Raw genomic sequence first — 24579 nt, 5'->3', positions numbered from 1 at the left:
CAGATCCACTGCAAAAAATATGTTCGCTCCCACACTACATGTTTCTGCCCGGCAACGTACGGTAACATTCTTGTTACACCCTTATACGTACATATATATAATATAATGTGCTTGTATTTTATCTCTGGAACTCGCTGTACCGTTGCTTGTTATATATTTTTTTGTCCCAATGAGTTTTAATCATTTCGACTTTAAGCTTACCCAACACGACACAACCTACATAAATTAAGTTTTGTTTTATATGGGATAAGGTTTACTTTCATTTAAACAAATCGATCAATTCGAAAATAAATTATAGGATGTGAATAATTTATTTTTTAATAAATATCCTCTATTAAGTTACATATAAGAAGATGTTAATTTCAGGTGATAATTCATGTTACAGAAGTCTGAGAGGAATATAATATTATATTTATAAGTTGAAATTAAAAATTCTAATTCAAGTTTAATTCAATATAATTTACATAATCTTCGATTTTGAAATACTTTTCCTAATTTCTTTATCACAACGTTTATATCGTTCTTACAGCGTGTGTATAAAATTGTATAATATATAAATAAGCATAAAAGTATTATAAATATAATTTGTACACCAAGGCAAATAAACCAAAAATTAAAAAAAAAACACAAGTGAATCCTTCACATAGATATTTTAATAAAAATATTTTTATCTCTATTTGTTTTTTTTTAAAGTTCAAATAATTATATAGCACGTATTTAAGTAGCTGTATTCGCAACCGTTATAGGTCTACACACTAATGCAATTTCGCCGAGTAAGCACATTAGGTAAATAGCCTATTAGACAGGAATTTTGTTTGAACTACAATCTATGTAAATGTGCAAATAGCTAAATCGCCTCTCATAAGCGGGGCGGTCGACTAGTCAATAACTCGGGAAAGGGACGAGCGTGCGAACAGGGTCAAACGTGCTATTGTCACTACGTCTCTCTCTTTACCACTTCGCGACATATGCTTTTTATATATACATTTGTTCACATAATATGTGAACACATACATAAGTACAGTCAAGATCAAGGCCCTGTTCTCCGCTTCCGCCTCTTACGTGTGGAATTCTATGCGTCGAAACACAATTTTACTGGTTTGCGGATCTGTAGCCGCATTATTGCAATTTCGCAAGCTTTCCACCTAAGTATTTAATTAGTGTGAACGTAAAGCTGCACCGCCACCTTTACTTTTAGAAGAGACAACTACATGACATTATATTTTATAGACGAAAATAATACTACTTGCTGTAGGTGTCAAAATAATCTTACACACCCAAAACAAGCCAACGATACGATCGTCATGACTGATGCTTATGATTATAATGAACGGGAGAAAGTACGATCAGATTGGTACATGCATAAATTTAATAACAGTATTAGATGTATCGGATCGCTGAGACAACGTCCGCGAGTTGCAGGGCCAATCGGCGCTAGCGCAAGGGTACCGTTAGCGGCCGAAGCTCGCCGCATGCCGCCAGCGCTGGCGACACGATCAGGCCACTTAGTCTCGAGATAATCTTCAAATCATGTCGAATAACATTAAACTCTCGATTGAATGATTTACACATCGAGTGTGTTCACAACCAAAAAATTTAAAGGAATTCGTAAAAAAATAGTTATTGAGTCTTTCATCTATTTTGTAAAAATTTTGTTCAATAAACTCATTGAAGAATTACAATATCAGTATCTACACATGAATCTTTAAAATCGCATTAAAAACCGAAATATTTATTAACTAAATTAAGACTTGATAAGCAATGGACTCGTAAGCAAATTTCACGGAATTCACAAACGATAACAACATACGATATGTCCTAGAAAAATATAGAGTCATGAACTGCTTCTTGGCAAACCATCGCAACTAATGCCAAAGTCTTTCACGTACGCACATAGAATATATCAACACAGCTGAGAAGGCGTTCCGTTATTGAGAACATCAGTATGTGACCTCGAAAATTGCAACCATGTCTCGGCTCAGATGACTTGCATCTTGGTTCAATAGGCAACCTTGCTAAATTGTCATAATTGAAACGAGAATGAAAATAAACGACCAAGCCTAGCAATTATATGAAAAAGCTTCAGTGTTTACAAAACGATCAATTGCATTATATCTGTTTGCTAAGAAGAGGGTTACATGGATACTAATATCGATATTGTAGTGTTTCATATAAGTCACGTTTTCTCTTTCGAAAATCGGAATGTGGGTCACAATCACAGCGTGAACGTTATTACTTTGATTATCTTGAACGAAAATGTGCTACTGCAACAGATGCGGTCAGCGATAATAGTTAAGCGTATTTACGGACTTTACCGTTTCATAAACTAAAAGTTAGCTAATATTCAAGCAACAACACAATATATAAAGCAAATTAATGTGTAAAGATATTTACTAACGAAATTCGACCATATGTAATTGCTTTAAGAAAAGTTTAAGGCAGTTGTTTTGCTATTGGATAAAAGAATGGTCTGACTTTGTCTTGAAAACGTTTATGTATGTACAAATAAACGACTGTATTGAATTCGATTATAATTTGCAATACGAACATTTAAATGCTCGTTGTAAGTGTTCTTGTTCTGAATGTTTATATGTACATATATCGTTTTGAGAAACTTCGCAATAAATTACAATTTTATTAGGTAACAAAATAAATGAAAACAAGTGCTTTTAAAATCAAGTGTAAAACATGTTTATAGCTGGTTTTACGTTACATTCTCTCAATTTAAATAACAATTATTAATTATTGTTTTCAAACAAAAATAAACATGTTTAATTAAATTGTCAAAAGACACTGCAGTAATTAAATCAGCCTGTAATTTCGCTCTGTAGTAAAGGTGAGCTACTTATCAAATTCTTGTTTCGACTCTGTAATAATTAGTTTGAAAATCTAAAAGAAATGGCTCAAAATCGTTCAACACTTTTATTTATTTAATTTTAAACTGTGGCTCCAAATTTGATTCCGTCGTTATATAACTAAAGTGGAATTCTCTGACTCTATAAAGATTTAATTCGAATGCAATTTGGCACTGATCGCTGTAGAAGCGCTAGAATTATGCAATAGTATCACGAACAAATAAGTGAGTGTAAACTAATATCTTTTGGCTAGAATGACGGTGATACAGAATATTGAATTTCAATAAACATTATTGATAACAAACTTTATTTATAATTGACCTGGATTATTTTTCAAAAAAACAACGTCTTTTGATATTAACCAATTAAAATCATATGTTTACGATTGTATCGGCATACTTTCACATATCACATTGTAAACATTAAATTTAATGAAAAAATTACCGTTTAAGAAAGTCTAAACTGTATTCGATATTCACCTTTATGTTATAGACGATTTTATAATAAAAGTAATTATTTAAAACGCCCGAAGTTGAAAGTAGGCCTTTGTTGTAGAACATACGGTCAACGTTTGTTCCGGTCCTATAGTATATATGTACAGTTGCCGAGTGGGTGTAACACGGTGGCAATTAGAAATGCCAAGAGACACATTCACTTGGAACTATTATACTAATATCTGCTAAGCGATATACGATAATAGTACGTGTTTATAAGAGATACTTTAGTATCATAATTATAGTCGACGAAAGACATAAATGAAATTTAATTGGCTCAGAATTTGTGTTCTTTAATTGATAATGATTATTCGTTTTCAAATATAGCAATTATAGCAGTCTGGTGTGTATATCGGTGACCTAAATAATTGGAATGCTATGCTACAAGAAGCTAATTGATCTATTGATCTACTTGTAAACTACTTCAATTCGAGGCGATGTTGTACTGAACTTGTATAATAAACATCAATTTAATCGATTGATATTGGAAATCTCCTTTAACATATTTAAAAGATCAGACTTAATTAATAAAGTCTTACTTTAAAGGAGAATTTCCAGTATTTATGGATTTTATATAAGATTTTAAATTAACATGGTTATTTTTATTACTAACAGTATTTAAAACGGGATATTTACCATGTTTTTTATTTTTATTTGGTGGAGCTCAATATTGCGACATTATCTACGATTGTGGATTTTATTCTAACAAATCAAAGCATCAGTGATTGCTTTGATTTGTATTTTTTTTTTTTTGCTCCAATTAAGTTTCGATTTTAACGATATTAGTAAATGTTTAATAAGAAATATTATTTAAGTTATTTTAATTAATATTTATAAAAACATTATTATAGGTATTCATTTGAATCGAAGTTTTTGAAAAATAATTATAAAGTGTGATAAATGTATTTAAACTTATAACGTTATCGTATTTTTAGATTAAAAAATTTTACATATGCTTATTCCAATTTACTGTGACAGATTTTTAAGATAGTATTATTTAACTATTAGCAAATCCTTTATTGACATTCGTTTACAAAAATGACAAAGTTTAATGAATTATAAATAATAAATTGAAACTTGAACTTTGCTTGATTAAATTATAAGTTGAACTTTAAAATACTTAAAATAGAATTTAAAAAATATTTACATTACGTGTACTAACACTAACAAAATTCACAACATAGAATAACTGATTCGAAAATCTAGTTTAACTACTACTTCTACTACTAAGAAAATTGTTTCATAATACATAGTAAATATTTTACGAAATAATGTAAAATGTAGCAATATACTAGGTACGTTATTAATGAAAAATGCAGCTTCATTAATCATACTGATGTACTAACAATGAGATGATGCTACAAACATTATAATATATTATTCAGCTCGGACATGTCTTGCACTTCATAATAGTTCATTATGTCTCTGGGCCATTTGTTATCTATCATCTTCGCTTGTTTGTCAAACGCAATCGGCAAAAATTCACCAAGATTAGCCTTTCATTTTTAGGTTATCAATAGTATCACTAAATTGAATTTGTAAGAAAATATATAAATCATTTCATCTGTTAAATGCGAAATTATTCTTATTATTTTACATATTAATTAAATTACATATTTTTGTATTAAAATTTAATTAATATAAATTTGGTTGGTATGAGCAGAGTCAATACTCTGTTTAAATTAAATTTTAAAAAAATCGTATTAATGTAACAAGGAATGTTAGTGTTATATTTCAACGGTCTTTTTACTTATGCTGATCTTTTTTGCTACCGTCTTTTATCAATAGGATTCATGAGACAAAAATACTTTCAAGATAACCTCAATTACTAAAATGACGTACGTATTTATTTTTGCAATAAAAACATTAAGCTTAAATAATATTTATATTGTGGATGTGTCACATTAGTATACTACTAAAGTAAATCGCATGAAATAATATTTTTTTATATTTTTTGCCTTAAATATATTTACTTTAATTCACAACGCTTATTTTGCAGAGAAAACCATACGAAAATGTTTCTTATTATTGCGCGATGTGAAACATACTAATATAAACAAAGAACTTGCTAGGTAAAGATGAAAGAAATAAAAATATAATTGTAAAATGACAAAATGTTTATATTAATATGTTCCATATTATGACACATCTGAGTCATTGTTGAAAAATTACGCTGACGTGACTCAACGTCACTTAGATGAATTCATAACTCTATGGCATAACATTTCTTCATGCTTCAAAGCTCTTGGTTAGTACCGCTTTTTGCAAATAACAATCTCGTCACTCGCAGCTACTGTAACTGTTATTTACAACCTTATCCTAACAGTCCCTGTCGAGCAGGTCAGGAAGTTCAGATGTCAATCATTTGGTTCGAAACTGAATGATAGTCATAATAAATTTTAGTTCAAAGATTATAACGGTTATTTGATTAAAACATATTAAACGAAGCTAATTGTATTTATATCAACTTATAATTGAACGTAACAAAAATGTTAATCAATTAATATTATTATTGTTATTATTGAACATACAACTATTTCTCTTTCTTATTCTTTAAAATGAAAAGTTGACGAGTTCAAAGCTCTCGCTATCAGAATAGTTCATACATACATGCAATGTCTATACGTGTCAGAGAGTTTACACAATAGGTTGTACAGGCCGATGCATTTTCAGGGTGAGCGGCGAGGGCGAGAGCGGGGGTGAAGTTGGCCGTTATCCACCCGTCCTCGCTGCTTGCCATTGTTACGTTAGTTTGCTTGAAAATACTAGAAAATAAAATATTCTTTTCTTTCTTTATAGTCGTTACTCCCATGCAACTAGTAAAAGTATTATCTGTTTAAAAACAATGCACACGTTGTGTAACTAGTTACGTTTATCAACTAAGGCAATGCTCCTTCTATTTTTTATTATGATAACTAGCTACGCGTCCCGGCTTCGCACGGATAGAATGAGAATATAAAAAAGTTTTAATCATAATATATATAATTCTATTGGTTTATGAGACGCCCATTAGTAAAACCACCAGGCAGCATGATTTTTTCGACATCTTCAACAATCACCGTAATATTTCGAACAATTTACTATTTATTATAATATTAAAACTATAATTAAATTATGTATTTAAACACCAAAAATCCTTATGAATGACTTCATCCTTTGATAAAAACCGTATGAAAATATGTTCGATATTTTTTTAGTTGATAGCATTCAGACAGACAAACTTGATAAGGAACTTCGTTTAATTTTCCTTCGTTGATGTTTATATGTAGATTTAATTAACTATATTTTTTACAAGTATGGTTTACCGCATTGGAGCAGCGTATTGGAAGTCCAAACCTTCTTCTCAAAAGAAGAGACAATGGAACTTTTTTGGATTTTATTTTACTCTGGTCAAGTATCTTATCTTTATAATTAAGGTTTTGTCAATAAACAATTAAGCCTTAAATTGTATTGAAGGTTCTTCCGGTAATTATAAGGTTTAACTTTAAAAATCAAGGTTGAAAAAGCTTTAAAAAATCTGCTGTATATTTATTATATGTGCCCAAATTGTTATTATCACTGAAATGAGATTTTGTATTGGAGCTGTTCCAAAATATTAAACTCGACGATTTCGCAAGATTGAAACATTTATGCACCTACTGAAATTTAATCCGCGAATTTAAATCTTGTAGAATTAACGTACTCTGCTGTACATATTTATTTATGTCACGAAATTTATTATATAACCGTTTTACGTACCTATAAACATTCAAATAAAAACAAATCTCCCTACAACTTATAAAACCAAACTAAAGGCACTTAAAACGACTTTTTCGAAAATAAGATCTATTACAATAAATTCTAAATAGAAAGTAAATACTACGTGAAACACGAAAAATAACATAATTCGTACTTCCAGGTTTCAAGCTACAATTTAAAAAAATATTATGATTGTAATGTTTATTCCCTATACATTTCGGAATGACAATCATCCGACGATACGATCCAGGTCATGACAATCCATTGAAAAAAACACCATCCATCCAACGGTATCCAAACTATCTCTTTTGGATATATATATTTTGGATATAATTTGAATAATAATTTTTAAGTAATTTAGTTCAATTTGATGTTTTATTATTTGGCTAATAGTATGCTGAGCACTGAGTTTGTAATTAATTTGGTCCTATGGATCAATTGATACACGAAGGCCCACGTTAGGTTAAATTTTTTTTAATATAAATAAATTTAACAAATATAATCTAATTTGTAATTTTTTTGCTTTCTTGTAAGCACTAATAATGAAGCCTAGTAAGTTATCGCGAGTTAATAGATCAATATACTATATTCTGTATAAAATTGAAAAAAAATCAATTTCGAATACTTCTTGGATGTAAAGTTTGACTCAGATAACTTCATAAATTTTCCATTTATTTATAATTGTAATTGATGAATTATATTTATTTATATTGTATTTTAATGATAAAACAAAAAAGAGTACAAATTTTTGTCATTAATGTCCACTTTGTCATATACCCACTGTAGGGATGTAGGGTGACACAATTAAAATTAATTAGTTAATTTTTCGTAGAAAAAAATAACTAACAAATTTTAAGTCTACGTAATTTTAATCAAATGCGTGATTTTAAATTTCTTAATAAATACTAAGAACACTAGAAAATGCTTTTGTGGTAAGTCACTTTATTGCAGTAATTGCAAAAGGAGCGAAAGGGTAACGTACTCGCGTATTATTTAAATAGCTAGGTCTTATCTTAGCACTTAGACTTTAGGTAAATAGGCTGCATTGTTAAAGAGCATTCATGATGTTTGAATAATGTTTATAATCTCTTGATAAATATGGCTAGTCCAATTTTTCATTTATTTGATTAATTTTAATGTTTTTGTCACACATTTAAAATTTATGGAACATTTATTGTCACTTGCACTTATGGAAATTGTTCGCTCATTTATTGAGAAGTACAATTAAATATTGTTGTCTGTATCACAAATAATCTTTGGATATTTAATAATATATCTTCATCAAGCAATCTTAAGCTTGACACAAAGATTACCCACAACCACTAATTTAATTAATATTAATTATGGTAAAAGTACTCACGCATTATCAGTGACGTCACAAGATTCATCTAGTTCACCAATGGTGTCAAGTGATGCCCCCGAACCATCTTCTCTTGTTTCTGCGGGTGGTGGTGGTGGTGGAGCCGTAGGCCGTATACATGCTGTTGATTCTGTACCGCTTTCTTTATATTGTGTTTTAGGCACGAAGTCAATAAGACGTGGTAGTACCTCTGGGACAGATTTTTCTTCCAACTTATCTTCTAACTTATTATTCATTTCTGCTTCAGATCGCTGCAACCATGATTCGATGCATGTTTTTTTTGTTGGTGTTAATAATGGTTCGGGTACTGGTGCTGAAGGTAATTCTGGAATTGGAATAGGCCGTCGTTTCTTTTCACTAGCTGATCGTTCGACTTTTGTGTTTCTTGGCATAGGTTTAGGCTTTTCAGGCACAATTTCTTGTTTTATTACTTTATCATTATTTTTAATTGGTTCGTTTGCCTCTGTCTTTCTTTTTGATATTTCAGTAATATTATTGTTTTTGTCATTATGTTCTACATTTTTTAAGGATGGTTTTGTATTTTCTGATACTACAGTGTTTTGAATAATTATATCTTGATTTTTTACTACATTAGAAATTACCTTTTTTTGTTCCGTTTTATTATCTTTACTAACTTCTTTTGATTTATCCAAATACTTTGAACTATTTTGCATGTCTTTATATATATTTGTATCGATATTTTCAATACTATTTAATACTTTTTGAATGTCTATAGATTTCGGTTGCATTATAGGTGTAGATGGGATGCTGTTTTCAACAGAACTTGCCATTGATCCTAACCTATCGACTACTGTTGAAATAGAACTACCAGTGTCGTCTGATTCTGCATCTGCTAAAACGAGACAACGTTCCCATTCATTAGAGAGCAAATCTATGTAAATATCAGCTTCTGGGGGCATAGCCTTACCATCTGATAATCGTCGTACCAAACGTCGAACTTCTTCAGGTGATCCTTTCCTCAAATATGCAAAGCTCTCCTTGTTTTGGCGATGTATATGAGAATCGAAGGATGACTTTCTTGATAACTTATTCATAGTTGAAATAATTTGATGTTGTGTTTCCTTAACATTATCAAAGTCTTTCGATGAATCAATATTAACAAGGGCATTTTGTTCACCAAGTGTTTGAAGAATAGTTTTATCTTTAAAAGAATGTTTCTTACCTAGCTTTCTTGGAGGAACTGGTGGAGGTAACGTTGTCGGTCTACTCAACTCTGTAATAAGCTTTACATCCGCACTAGCATCTTTAGACTCCATATTGATTTGTTCCGAACTATTATCGGTATCCAAATGTCGTACTACAAGTAATAAAGATTCATCAGAATCTTTTAAGCGACGAACGCATTCGATTCTTGTTAATTCAGAAACAGACACTCCATCTATGGCTAAAATTTCATCTCCAGGTATAAGTTTACCCCAAGGGGTAGAGGCTTTAGCAGCAGGGCTATCCTCTGCACATGATTGCACCAGAAGTCTCCTTACTTTCTCTGCAGCAGCAGAACCACCTTCAAATTTGAGCCCTAACCCTAAACGAGCTCCACGAGGCCTCCGTACTGTAACTTCTACACCGCCACTTTCAGGACCCACGTTGAGTACTGTTACAAAGGCAGGATCATGAACGGCAGGCTTATTTTCGCCCACCGGAACTATTGTGATGAACTCCTCGACAGTCGCGCCTGTCTCCATACCGCGTACAACGCCTTCCCGTGCAGTTTTAATAACCGCTGTCGGGTTGGAATCTGTCAACAAAAAGTATATATAAGTCTTTGTAATTTAAATGCAATAATGGTTAACGCTGCGCAGTCGATGAAAGATACGCGTAAACTGCGCAAAGCCTCTCTCTTTCACCGTTGCGCTTCAATCAAAACTGCAGATGAGCAAGTATCACATCATAATCTCATTAAATAACCTTTAAGTCGCAGTTTGATGTTAAATACTTACGTTGTATTTACCATTTAACATTTATGTTACGTTATATCTGTATATCCTGTTGCATATATCAATTAAGTAATAATGTATTTTGAAAAAGTAAGTAACATAATTCTTAACGATTAACAAATCCAATAGACGCTTATTTCCAACTCACGATCTCTGCGTACTTTCGTAGATCAATATGAAAGTATAACGAGCGTGTTCGAGAACGCCTCGGAAACAAGCAGTCGCATCGTTGGATGGCAGAGATGTGGGTTAGTGGCACCAAAGACAGCGTTGGAGCTCGCGCACGTCTACGAAGATCGACGAATTAGCATAACGCCCGGGGCTGCGACCCGTTACTCCCGAGTTCCGTTTAAGGGCCTATCATTCTCACGTTTCTCGACAATTTCATGTAAAACGCTATATTCGAAATTGCCTTTGGCACATAATAAAGTTTTTTTCAATTACTTAACAATAAAAAAGTATGGATTTTCAGGTGTGGCTTTACATTACCAATACCAATGAAAACACCAATAGTTCATTCATTATGGCGAATATCGTTGCTCATAAGTCATACTTATCTTAATAACACATCTTCAAATGTACACTAATAATTACTCTACAATGATTTCGAAAGGAATCGCTGTTCGGTAGACCATTACAGATCATGGTTGACCTCGGTTGGTTTCGTTCGAAAAAGAGAGCGAATGTTTTTGTTAGACGTTAGTTGTTATCAAGTAAACAAAGAAAAAAAACGCCGCACAATATGCGTATAGTATTGTTCTGCGATATCACATAATTGAATCTTCACACCGTAACCTACGAAGTATAATACGAAAGATTGTATTTACACATTTATAAACTTATCCGTTTTTGAAGTTTAAAAATTACTATTTATAATTTTAAGACCGTCTTAAATTTTTAACCGTTTGTACTGTACCGTTGTAACATTAACCATGAATATTCTTGATAACCTTTTAACGTAATTAACATGATTGGAGTAAATTAACGTTATATTATTAAGAGGTCACATATGGATTTTAAAAATAAAACTGATAAAACCTGAATTCGATTTTATTACATGCAATATTCCCTAAATATTGCGTCCCATTAACATCTTAAATATACTATACTAGCCAAATAATTTGAAAAAAAAGGGTTTTATGTGATCATAAATAATTTAAGTAATAAAAGTTGTACCTAAATCAACATTTTACGATTCGAGAAACAATTGATGATCACTAAAAAAGAACAAAATGGAGTCGACTTGTGTCTCTGTACGTGTAAAGCGACGACTAAACATAGAGAGATTGATTACACGTTTTCATTATGTGTGAAAAGATAAGCCATTGACTTTAAAACGTCCCAGTTACTGATTACCTGACATCATTCATCTTCAACTTTACCAGCAGTTCCAACTACGTAAATAGTATCAATTACCCATTTTGAATAAATAAGTTTAATTACCTTTTTTATATACAATTTCACTAATTTCAAACTAGAATGTAATACAAAACACACATGCCATATTAACAATAACACTTTTATTGTACTGATCAAAGATGCAAATATTGATATCACGGCTATCAAATACATCATGCTCTTATCGGTGATTGTCTCAAATCGAATAATCCCAAATACTCTAAATATGAAGATGCATATATTTTGAGCACTTACTTCTACTGTATTTACTTAATTATTTATTATTTAAACTAACAGTGCAAAATTACGTAAATAATATGAAGGTAGCTAATTATAACTTTTACAGATACGTACAAAAGAAGCAGAAAAACATGAAATAGTACATTACTATTAATAAATCTAAACGTAAAATTATGTTAATCTTATCTCTCTTTTCACATTCTCATTTTCTAAATAAGTAAATAATACAAGTTTAAAATAAATACATAATATGCCAAAAAAACTATATGCATGCATTATTTAAAAAAAAATGAATGTCTTTAAAATTTATGATACCAATTAAAGAGTCAATTTTAAATGGTCAAATAACAAATTGGTAAAATACAAATTTAAATGGTCCATTTTCATTAACGTGACTTAATTGGCAAACAAAATCTTATAAGAGTATCGTTGGGCTCACGTGATACAGCATTTTTTATGTTTAAATATTATTTATTTAAACTATAAATTAACCAAAGTAACCATAAAAAAGAACTAGGGAGGTACCTAGTAATATTTATGCGCAATGCATCCTACATTTTCGTGCATAATAAAATACCAGCGAGTAACGTGGCATAATTTTCGTAGTAAATAGTAGCGGATCGGTGTAGCACGACTAATTAAACCATCCTTGTACAGCGCTTGTGCAAGCAGCATACTAACCTGCAAACCTGCCACGAGCCAATGTACTCATAACATGCGATTTTACTTGTAACGTACTCGTAGGTGTAGCTACTGGTTCTTCAAATATAATTAGACCATGCCCTAATAATCGATATGATTTTAATATTGCGTATTTGTACCTGTATAGTATCTATAATCAATATAATTTATACACAATAAGTAAAACAATCGAATACTATCGAGGATGCAATCCGTTTTTCTGATCAAGTCCTGTTTGAAAATATATGTAAGCGTTATATAGTCCGTTTATTGAGAAAAGTTATAGGCTATATAAAATCACGCTACGGTCCACAGGGCAGTAGCAACGGTTAATATGGGTGAATTATCGTAGAGCAGCTAGTTTATATTATAAAGCTAAAGTTAGTGGCGATCATATGATTGAACGCGTAAATTTCAAGAATAGCGGTCTAGTTTTAATACTAATTCTTGCTTTAAATAGTCCGATTATTGAAGAAGGTTATAAGCTATATAAATAAATGCTATAAATTTAAGAAGCGGAGCAGTAACTATAAAAACCACAAATATATAATATTGTATAATAAAACAGGCTAGCATAATCCAAACTTGACTTACATGTGTGTAAATACTTAAATGTGTGTGTTAAAGGCGAACAACCGTTAGTTAATAAAAAAAATTAAGAATCATTTTAAATCAAACGTTGGTCACTGAATGGATAAATCCTTAGAAATGTATTAAAATTAAAAAAATAAGATTTATCTTTATATCTATAAATCTTCTATACGAGTGTATGTAACTGTTAGACCGATTTCGATGATTTTTGTGTGTATCTGAACAGGAACCTGTATGGTTTTGATTGTTCGGGAATAATATTCTTATTTCACCCGGACAAAGTTGGGATGTGCAGTTCGTTTTATATAAATATCAATTAATATTCTCGGGTGCAAGGTCAAATCTCATAACTCCTTTCGCCTTATCGCTGTTTACGTACAAAATTCATAATGTATTTTAAGAAATGACTCGAGAATACATTGCCACATCCGTTATTATGTAAAATATCCTGTTTTCTAAACGTTTTGCAATTTATTAGCTTTCGAACCCATGACTCTATTGGCATGCGACATTTACATAGCGCGGTAAGTCTCGTCATAGCTGGTAACAATCAAAAGATCAAAATATTGTCACCTAATAATCTATACTTTGATACATATTATCGACGTCACCCACGATAAAACTTTTAATGAAGGTCATTCCAATCAAATAATACTTAACGAGTTCTACATATGTATAAATTACTTCATATTAAAACTTTAATAGTTGCAAATTTACGAACGGAAACATATGTCATTATCTCATCGGATAAATTCTAATTAGGTAAGTGAAAAATGTAAAACAAGTTTTTTCGTAATTATTTTGCAGTAATTTGGGTCCGTCTAGCGACTATAAACTGGCTTTGATGTGCAGTGGCCGAACGAGTGCTCCCGACTCTATCTACGTAGAGTGTCTCCGAATAAAGGAAAGAAAGCGATAACGAACCTCACGATCAGATACCAAATTTTAATTAAAAAGCGTATCATTCTGCTTTGTTAGTACGATATATATATTTATTTTATTAAGTAAGTTTACCAGATATTTTTAGTGAAAAACCATGTAACTTAATTATTTGTATTTTATTAAATCTAATAAAATAACATAAACCTTTAATGAAAGTATCCAGGCAAACATCGTGCGTTTATACTCTTAACATGAGCGCTTAGTTACTTTATTAAACCGTTTTAAAACAGTATAAATAAAATTCTCCAAATGGTATAAAAAATGGTTTCCAATAAATTTATAAACAATATATAATAATTTTAAATATAAATATATGTTATACGCGTGTTAAGTCAACATTAATTCATCCTCCATATGTTAAGTTGAGGGTGAAAATTTTTATTACTCACTCCATCGAGTTTCGTGGTGCGAGGTTAAAAAAGGTCTTGTGAAATGAAGTTGAGTTCTATGTGACTATTTTTCAATTTAATCTCCCGCTCTAGATATGTAGAAAGAGAAGAGAGATATTGCATTATAAATTAGCTTACAGAGTTCGAACTTGTCCTTGTATTTTCGAACCATGTGTTATATTCGATAGAAAAAAAATATCTTTATTTTATTTTTAATGGCTGACGGATACTTATCGGAACTATTAAAATATAAAGAAGAATTACTACAATATATATATTTCCAAAAATAACATCACAACTAAAACCCATCATATCGTATAAATAATAGGAGCAAGTTTATATGTTGTGATGATAAGAAACGGAATTTCATTAGCTATCAAATTAAAAAAATAAAACGATGTTCATAATAATCTGAGAACTAAATTTGATTGAAAATTACGAGCATACCAATTTCATTTATTCAACTTCCTCTTTCATTTTAACTCATTTATCATTTTAGCATAAGACGATTTGACGCCTCATTGGAAGATCGTTTTGCAGAAAATTAATTCGAAATCCTTTTAAAATATCGATTTTGGTAATGTAATATAAATCTCTGAAGAAGTGATGGTTTTACGAATAGGGTTTATTGAAAAAAACGAATCCAAATTATGAGGCGAAGTGGGCGTTATAAGCATGACATCAGACAACGTTTGCCACGGTCGCGCCGCAGGGAGGTGAACATCCTTCCGTGTCTGACCAATAAGATCAATTTCAAAATCTAATAACAATAAAAAGCCAGGTGGACGCCAAATTATTGCCTTCTATCACGTTATGTCAGACGAAACCATTTGAATATCTGGTTTTGGTGTCCATGAATGATATGATAGTTTTAAATTTGTTTTTTAAATTTAAATATATACATATTGTAACCGTAAATTTTATATCCAAAAACTAAATGCAAATTCTCCTCGTTTACTTCCAGAGTTATAGTCACAAGATCATCGCTTCATAGAGAAATTTTATCGATGCAGCAAAATGATAAAAACTATTAGGTAAATGCAGAAATCTAGCGAGCAAAAAGTTTATTGCCTAAAACAACGGTACAAGTTTGTTTATTATCTTGCGGTAATAATATTTTATTTGATGTTTATTGTTGTTTTAGTACCTATCTACCTATTTTTAAAAACTTGAAATAAAACCTACGAACATAGCAATTAACTTTAATATAGTTCTTCCATTCTTATAAGCATACCGTTTATTTTCAAAATAAATGAATTGTATACTTTTTGGAATTATTATTTGAAAATAAGATTCACATGTGAACCTTTTTTGTAAATATACTTTCTCTTTTCTGAGTATAAGTCTCATCAGTTGCATTAAACATATTTTAGTCGTAACAAAACATACGTTATTATTATATCAATGTATTATATTACCTAATACAGTTATAATATAACAGAATTGACTTAATTATTTTAAGAACAACAGTTGTATAGATTTTAATATAATGTTATATGCTTGTACATGTACATTGATAGATGTCGGCAAGGCGGAACTGCGTTACATATAATCGTAGACCTTTCGAAAGATTTAATCGACTGAGGCAATTATCAGTACCTCCGTTCTAGTGCTTAATAATAATCAAAGCCCAGATGGTACTTCCGTATGAAATCAACTAGATAATGATTTCACTTGCCGTCATTACAAAAACACAGTGGAACCGTATTTAAATATTTTTACAGATGCTAATTTTAAAAATATTAAGCGATTGCTTTGCTCTTGTTTCTTTTGACTATTTACTATGCTATTTGCGATGTTTGATAACAAATTTTATTAATATATAAGAGCAAAATGTATTATTATTACAAAATTTATTATCATTTATGTTTTTATAGAAAAGCTTATAAATTCAACAAATATTAATTGCCGCGCGCGTCAAGGCGGGCGGAAAAAGAAAATAGGAAACCAGTAAGCGCATATGGCGCGGGAAACAGCAGCGTTTGAATGTGCGAGGCGAGGGCAAGTAGGGCGGGGAGTGGAGCGCACCCGGGACGCCCGGGACGCGGCGCAGCCTCACACCCGCCCCTAATCTCATTACACGCACGCGGCGCCTACCTCGACCTTAGCCCGCTTTCTGACATGGGAACCCGCATAATGCCTGGCTCACCTTGCTATTGTTTATATCATCCGGCGACTCAAATTTTACCTTAATATATTGCGAATACTCACCCTAATTTATAGGGAGCTCTCAAATCTCAGCTTGAATATATAAATTCACGAATACTAAATCACTTTAATGAGTCCAAGAACACTGATTATAACATGTTTGTTTTCTTCACATATATGTATCCGCGAATTTACGATATAATAAAATATTGTTAAATGATAGCAGCGGTACGGTTCGGTGTGTTGCACACGGGTGCGTCGCGACGTCGGCGGCGCAGAGCGGCGTGTGCGCGCGCGCTGGCGGTGGGGCCGACCGGTCGCAACCGGGCCGCGCTCTCACCAACTCGGCCGCCCTGCCACAATATTCACTATAATCGCACTTGACACCGCGTTCTTATGTGCGATCTTGAAGAAAGTTCCGTTTCTATGTCATTTACGTTTAACTTCAATAAGATATTCAGAAATCAAAGAGTACTCTCGGCTTCCATGCGACGATCGAATACGACTGGCGCCATTTCTCTTCACGAAGCCGACTAAGCAATTATAATTGAATTAGGTAATTCCATAGGTCTTACCTATTTGGCTTCGTATGGTCTCAGTAGAGATTTTCTGCGTATTGATTTAAAATTTATCGAACACGATGTAGATGTATGCACCTGATTTCTTAGCAATTTAGCGAGTATCGAAAGGAGGCAAAGTGAAAGTACTAAATTATGATATCTCCGTACTTGTATAAGCGGGGAGATAATATTTGAATTGATGGTCACTCACGTCATACAAAACAATCGACATTAATTAAAATACAGTTTATTGTTACAGATATATTCCAATAATGTTTTTAAGTTCTAAAACACCAAGCAGTATATGTATATGATTAAAATCACGTGTATATCGGACATGGCATTATCATGATGATGCATTAATCTCAACATAAGTGTGAATGAGTTCACTTATCATGAATCATTACGTATAATAAGTAGGTAATCACTATTTCGTTCGGTGTTTCGTTATTATTATACTATAAGACTTAAACTCCACTGTTGTAATATTGTTTGTATATTTTATATGTTTGCTTTCCTCTACGGCACAATATCTTCCATATTATATAAGTTTCATTTTCCCAAGAATGATCTTCTAAACGAATGAATACACAATAAAATAAACACTCAAATATATCGCATAACGCATATCATTTTAAACTAATATTATAAAGAAGTGGTTGTTTGTTTGTTATTTCCAAAAGGATACAAAAAAACATGTATTAGTTTGATATGAAACATTCATGTTATGACAGATTCTATATTTAAGGCATAAAAAGCACACAGATAGTCAATATTTATGTTTTTGGATATAACTTATCGGACAATGTCTGAAGTAAATTGTTGATTAATGTTTATTAATCAAATGCCATGACAAATATATGAAAAATTTTTTTTATATGAATATAGGGGTTAGTAAAAGTAAATTTTGCTTAAATAGATGCAATTTTTAAAGCTATCCTCGTAATGAATAACATATTCTGTAAAAAAAATTATACACTTCGCGATTTGGACCTGTAATATCAAAGATAACAATTTAGAAAAACCTCATATGAATAAAAACGAATATGTTCCAGTAGTTGTAATACACTTGAATCAAGGCAAAAAAACAATTGATTTGGGTGAAACCAATATTGAACCAACGATTGATATTAGACCCTCCATATATAGTAACTCAAGTGTGAAACAAATGTCAAAATAAAGAAGATCTTGCCAAGAAGATTTTGAAAATAAATAGGTACAATAAGAACTTCCTACTTTAAAACTAATTCTTTGTTAATAGAATTGGGGTAAAGCATATCTTGATATATTGCACTTGAATCTTTATAATAATGATTTTTCAAACCCCAAAACGTAATTGAGATAGTAAAAATATATAATTCAGGATGCATTTAAAAATATAATGTTATATATTACATTCAGATATAAATAAAGAACGAAGAACGACGTCAAAATTTAGTTAACTATTCACGGATTGTTACCAAATAATCTATTTCATGTAAGCTTTAAAGATTTTTTTCTTCTTCGCAAAAAGGTTTTAATCGTCATTGCTTTCACGAATTGGGTATTGTTAGTATTTGTTACGAATTTGTTAGGGATTTTGGGCTTTATTGACTGGACTATAATTTATAATAAGTAAACAATAATATAGAGTCTGGCAAATATACTAGAAAAATAATTCAGGAGGTACAAAGACATGGAAAAAGGATGTCAAATAACGCAGAAGATTAGAAGGGCAAAAGAACACTAACATAAAAGGTAGCATTAGCCCGACAAAACAATTTACGTCAGTCGCTTGCAATTGTCGTTTTTAATGCAGTACGCACGTGGCCATTTATTCATAGAACACTAAACGGCACATGACAGGTATTAAGAGTTGACATCGTGGGCTATACGGTATAGTTGTGTCACCGTGAAATTTGTTTTAAGTAAATGACCTTAGAATACGCTTTTAAAATAGCATACTGACATCGTTTTTCTTTAAAATGTTACAAAAAAGCAATAACTGAATTAATTATGCACTACGACTTGAAGTATATATCTATCTAATTTTGGAATTAAAGAATCAGGCAAGAGATGACAAACTGTTCCAAAAGAAATATTCGCTGAATTTATACAGAAGAATAGTCTATCAAAAAAACTGTATACATGATCTAGGTACTCGAAAAAAGATATAAATCAGAGACAATCTATGGCTCAAAATCAGATACAGACAAAACATGTGATATGATGTCATTTAATAATCATTCATTTAATAAATATCAATAAAATAAAAGAATGAAGATATTACGTAAGCAACAAAAATATAAGACATTGGAATTCTTCGGATATCAATCTAAGTCTTAAATTTTAGTACATTTAAAATAAAAAAAGTCGGTTCATCTAAGGCCAGGTTATTTTCTTTTCCGAACCCGTGGTAGTGGTTAATTTGGCAATTAATGAGTACAATTCATCAACATTCAATAAATAATTGATTTGATTCTATCGACATGTTACGGAATCGCAACATATGTATATCGATACTAAGAAAATAGAAAGAGAATAGATAACTTTTATTTTTGAAGTCAGCTAAAATATTAGTAGATATATCTAAACGGCTGTTGATCAGTTTTCATTTAAATGTTTAAGAATTTAATGATAAATTCAGTTTGTGACTATAAGAATTCGTACACACCTACGAGTACACACGCGCACACGGATATAGCAGTTCAGTAGCGCTTATTCATTAATTCAGGCGATATTTCTGGATAGAGTAACTTTCTGATGGTGAACTAATTATTAAAATCGGTTCATTAGTTTTAGAGATTATCACTTACAAGCAAACAATTCTTTCCTCTTTATAATATTAGTATAGATGATTAAATATAACAATTATCTAATTAAAACTTGCAGTAACAAGTACAAGTACCACTAAATAGTTGTTAAATGTATGGTGAACAACATTTTTTACATTTCGGGTTAATGAAAATCACCGCTTTCATCCATAACCGGAGAACAAGAAGTTCACTTAATTACCTGGTAAGGTAACGAGTCGTAAACTCGTCTCACTGCGAGACTTCAACTACAAACATAACAAAACCTTTTACGTCAAGTAAAACGGTCGTAAATTATCTCTTAAATTAATGTGAAAAAAATTATGTACCGATTTTCCAGTACATTCTTTTCAAATAAGTATTTTTATTGACTTTTACTACTAGCAATTTAAATTGTATTAAATACTCAACAACATTAAGCTATCGTTTGTTCCCTCCAAGTGGTTTTACTTAGTTGGCAGTTCTTTGTGCAAGACCTGGGCGAAGATACTACTGAATAGCGATATTCAGGTAGTGTTATGTTCCGGCTAAAAGGGTGAGTGTGCCAATTTAACTACAGGCACAAGGAATATAACATCTAATTCACCACGGTTTATGTCACATTGGTATTATAAGGGAATGATGATTATATCTTACTACCGATGTCTATAGTCAGTAGTGACCACTTAAAATCACTTATATTTGCAAGTCCAATGACGTAAAAAACGTGACCCAATTTTCATAGAAAATCATTGTAGTAGCCGAGAGGAACGATATATTTTATGTAAATAAATATTTATTAAATTAATAATTCTAAAGATCTTATGTGAGCGTGTCGGCGCATATTTATGACCTAAAGGCAAAGATTAAACTTACTACTTAGTGTATAGATTCAACATTGTGATGAGTATTTTTTAATAATTACTAGTGACTGAATTTACTGCGGTAAAATTAAATGCGTGATTATATTTTGCGTTCCAAAGAAAAACCAGTGCGCCTGAAGATTTTTGCAATTTTTGCCCTTTAACATGCATTTTTAATATTAGTACTGTATTTCGTAGTGTTTTATTTTTGCTTCAGAACTTCCATGCTTAATACAAATGTCTAAAAATTATTAGTATTTTTTGAAAAATAAAGTTGGAAAGGTACTAATTTATTTAACTTTATTGACTTCAAACAATTGTAAAGTACAGCCGGTAGACATAATGCTATACAGATATACTTTCGGATAGTAAACATTCAGGCTAAACAGATATTTATGTCGGCAACGGAAAAGAGAGCACAAAAAAATTACAACTTAGCTATAGTATATACTATTAGTTTATAAAACGTTAATATATATTGCTTCTAAACGCAATTTTTAACAAAAATTAAAATAACGCCTCTACATAATATCGCCAGAAATAGACGTAGTATGTTAAAGTGCTAGAGCAATGATGTAACTCACAGGGTACGCCAAGTGGAAAGGGCACAAAGGGTTACATATTCGCCTTATCAACGTATTAATTTCTATTAAAGCTAGACGCGCCTTACAAAACAGCCTTAATCTGGTGATATGAATTTGAACTTATAAGTATTTTATAAATATGGCATTGCGCAATACTTATAGCGTACAAAAATCAAGATTACTGTTAGGAATTTTTAATTACCTCTAGAAAGTTAAGAATATATTCTTCTTAACAATATACTGTCGGTACTCAGCTAGTTATCACAAAAGCCAAATCAAATACTCTCTATACAGTATACCATACGTTATTTTAAAAGTTAAGTTTGATCTAGTTAATTATCAAATATGAATAGTATTTCGTGTATTCTAAAAATCTTTACTTTCTTACACCAACGAAAAGTAAAAAGTCATTGATTTATATGTCTTATTTTTTTGAAATCTTTATAAGAATTCAGTAAAAGTCAAAAATGTCTCCAGATGTTACTGTTTCATAATTTTAGTGCGTTAATATAAATGATAAAACCGTTTCTGCTTAAATGCTTTTCATAAATATCATTAGCATCATATAATCGACAAAACTTACGATCAAATAATTAATTTTTTAATACTCATTTTATTATTATATCCCGCATTACAAATGTTTGTAATGTACGTCAAAAAAAATGCATTAATTTATACTTTGAATTACTACGGAATACAATTTACAAACGTAAAACGACCCAAGAAAAACCATTACAAAACGAATTTGTTTCAATCACTAACAATATTTAGGTTAAATATTATACTCGAGCGGTAATGGATGGTCGTCAACTTGTAATCAGTGTCCTTGATTATCAATCACTTGACATTCCTTGAATAGTATATACGTTTTATATGAATACTATGACATGTTTTATACATTTTATAGACGTAATAGCACCCTGTCTTATTACTTTTACGAGTTGACACGAGGGCTCATTTTTCGCCCAGGTTATCGCCAATCGGAATTCCGATTAAAATGGGGATTATTGCTAATATTCTTGTCATCATTTCACGAAGCCAAGATTTATAAAAAAGCTATTTTTAATTTCGATCTGTATATCTTTGCCGTCTATCTTATCGGCCTTTTTTATATATTAGACGGGGTTTTAACCACGATCGTACCTTTTTTATTGTTTTTCCCGACAGAGTTCCATCTGTCGTAGCCACGAGCTGACTCGTGGTTAAAACCAGACATCATATATAAAATGAATAATATACGTGGCGAATGTTCTAAATTTACGATATGTAGCACGTTCTGAATCAACATACTATGCTCAATTACCTAATTTAGAACAATTCTTCATAATCATTATTTTATTAAATTGTTAAAATTTTTTTTTAGTTTCCTTTGTTAATCAGACAGTCATCATTAATTTTTTATTAGTACAATTTGTGACAGCTTGAGTAAGATATCTAAAAATTTCGATATTAATTTAGATTTCGACAAATATAAAAATCGGCGTTACAATTTTAATGGTTAATTTCGAAGTGTAGTAATCGGTGGAAATGTACTAATAATGATCGATTGCAGTTGGACAGCGTGTAATATGCAATTTGCGAGTGAGAATGCTATAGTCACGCGATGGCCGCGCTTCGGTTTAACGTCGATGCCATCGCAATATAAAATATTTATTCTTTAAAATCACTAAAACTAATTTAAAAATAATAAACAAACATTTAGAACAAACGGTTAGAACTCGTGAATCTTAATCAAAAATTAGAAAATCCATATATCGGTGAATTTTCATGTGCCTAATTTGTGTTTATATCTATTTCATTACCTACATATATCTCGTTCAGCCGCGAAAAAAAAAAAAAAAACTTTCAAAACACCTATATGCTGAGGTGATATGTATATCCACCTATCCGCATTGCAGTAGCTTCAAAATTTAGCCCAGCGTTGGGATTTCTTTTTTACTTTATACTGAATAGAGATATGGATGTGTTATATTTAATTCTAACCTGACTGTGCCGACCATAATAGATTTTTTTCTGAAATCTACTAATATATGAAACTTTTACAATCTAATCAAAATTGATAAAATGATAAATTGATACAATTACAAGTTTTCATATAATGTACAAATTTCTCAAATCAATCATACGAATAATTTAAAATACGACCGTTTATTTTTTTTCTGTCTTTTCACAATTTCATTTGGTTGGATTTTAAATATTTACGACAAATAGTTTGCAATCCGATGATCCTACAAAAATAAACTGGACAGATTTATAAACATATTATTAAAATCTTCGAAATTATATTATCTAATAACTAAATTATCCAAAGCTTAAAAGAGTTCTCATTACCAAGATTGAGAGTTTTTTTTACAATAAAATACTTAATGTTAAAAATCCTTATCAAGGCATCGTTATCAATATGCTATGTACAGAGATCTATCTCTCACAGATGCTTCTTTTAATATTTTTAAATTACTCTGTAGATATATTTTTTTTATATTTAGAATATTTCAAACAAACTACCTAGTCCATTTTTATCGGAAATTATTTTACACATAAACCTATTTTACAAAAATAACTATGTTTAATCTCTAATTATGATAAAGTTATTTTTTTTGTTATTATTATATTATAACAGCCCAATTATTGTAAAATGTAAAATATTTAAATAGTAAATTGCACTATTTTAGTTACTACACTAGTGCAACAATACTTCACCGTATGAAAATTCTAGTTGCTCTCTGCGATGATTTGCAATTTGCATTTAAATTTATGCACTGCCAGAGGGGTTGCCAAAGTCTTTAACACTAAAACTCATTCCATTTATTTAAAACTTATTTACAATGGCACTAGCTGTTGTGGAAAGGTATATTAACTAATGAAACAAATTAACACCCAATGTAATAAACTGTTATTTAAAAATGAACCATAATACAGTACGTTTTTTTTAAAGTTATGAAATGCTTAAATCTAAACTTCACAAAACTGTTATTATTACAAAATATCAAACGTATATTATTAACTA

General features: G+C 30.8%; 1 protein-coding gene across 3 annotated transcripts in view; it reads right to left on the bottom strand.

Moving 5' to 3' along the window:
• The window catches only part of Bbg (big bang), a 35045-nt gene extending 17768 nt beyond the window's left edge, over window positions 1-17277 (bottom strand). The window contains exons 1-3 of one of the 3 annotated variants that reach the window (XM_026637876.2): window positions 11762-11783; window positions 9376-10206; window positions 8448-9300 (exon numbers count right to left, since the gene is read on the bottom strand). In XM_026637876.2, coding sequence (XP_026493661.2) covers window positions 8448-9300; window positions 9376-10206; window positions 11762-11771 — 1694 coding nt within the window. In that variant the 5' untranslated portion in view covers window positions 11772-11783. Of the gene's footprint in view, window positions 1-8447; window positions 10207-11761; window positions 11784-16857 lie in introns of those variants that run through there. The other 2 variants (XM_026637875.2, XM_026637873.2) reach the window with 2 other exon arrangements.
• Between the last annotated feature and the right edge of the window lie 7302 nt (window positions 17278-24579).

This window comes from Vanessa tameamea, chromosome 2 (genome assembly GCF_037043105.1).
Source record: "Vanessa tameamea isolate UH-Manoa-2023 chromosome 2, ilVanTame1 primary haplotype, whole genome shotgun sequence".
Taxonomy (NCBI): Eukaryota; Metazoa; Arthropoda; class Insecta; order Lepidoptera; family Nymphalidae; genus Vanessa; species Vanessa tameamea.
This window is presented reverse-complemented; position numbering and strand designations above follow the sequence as displayed.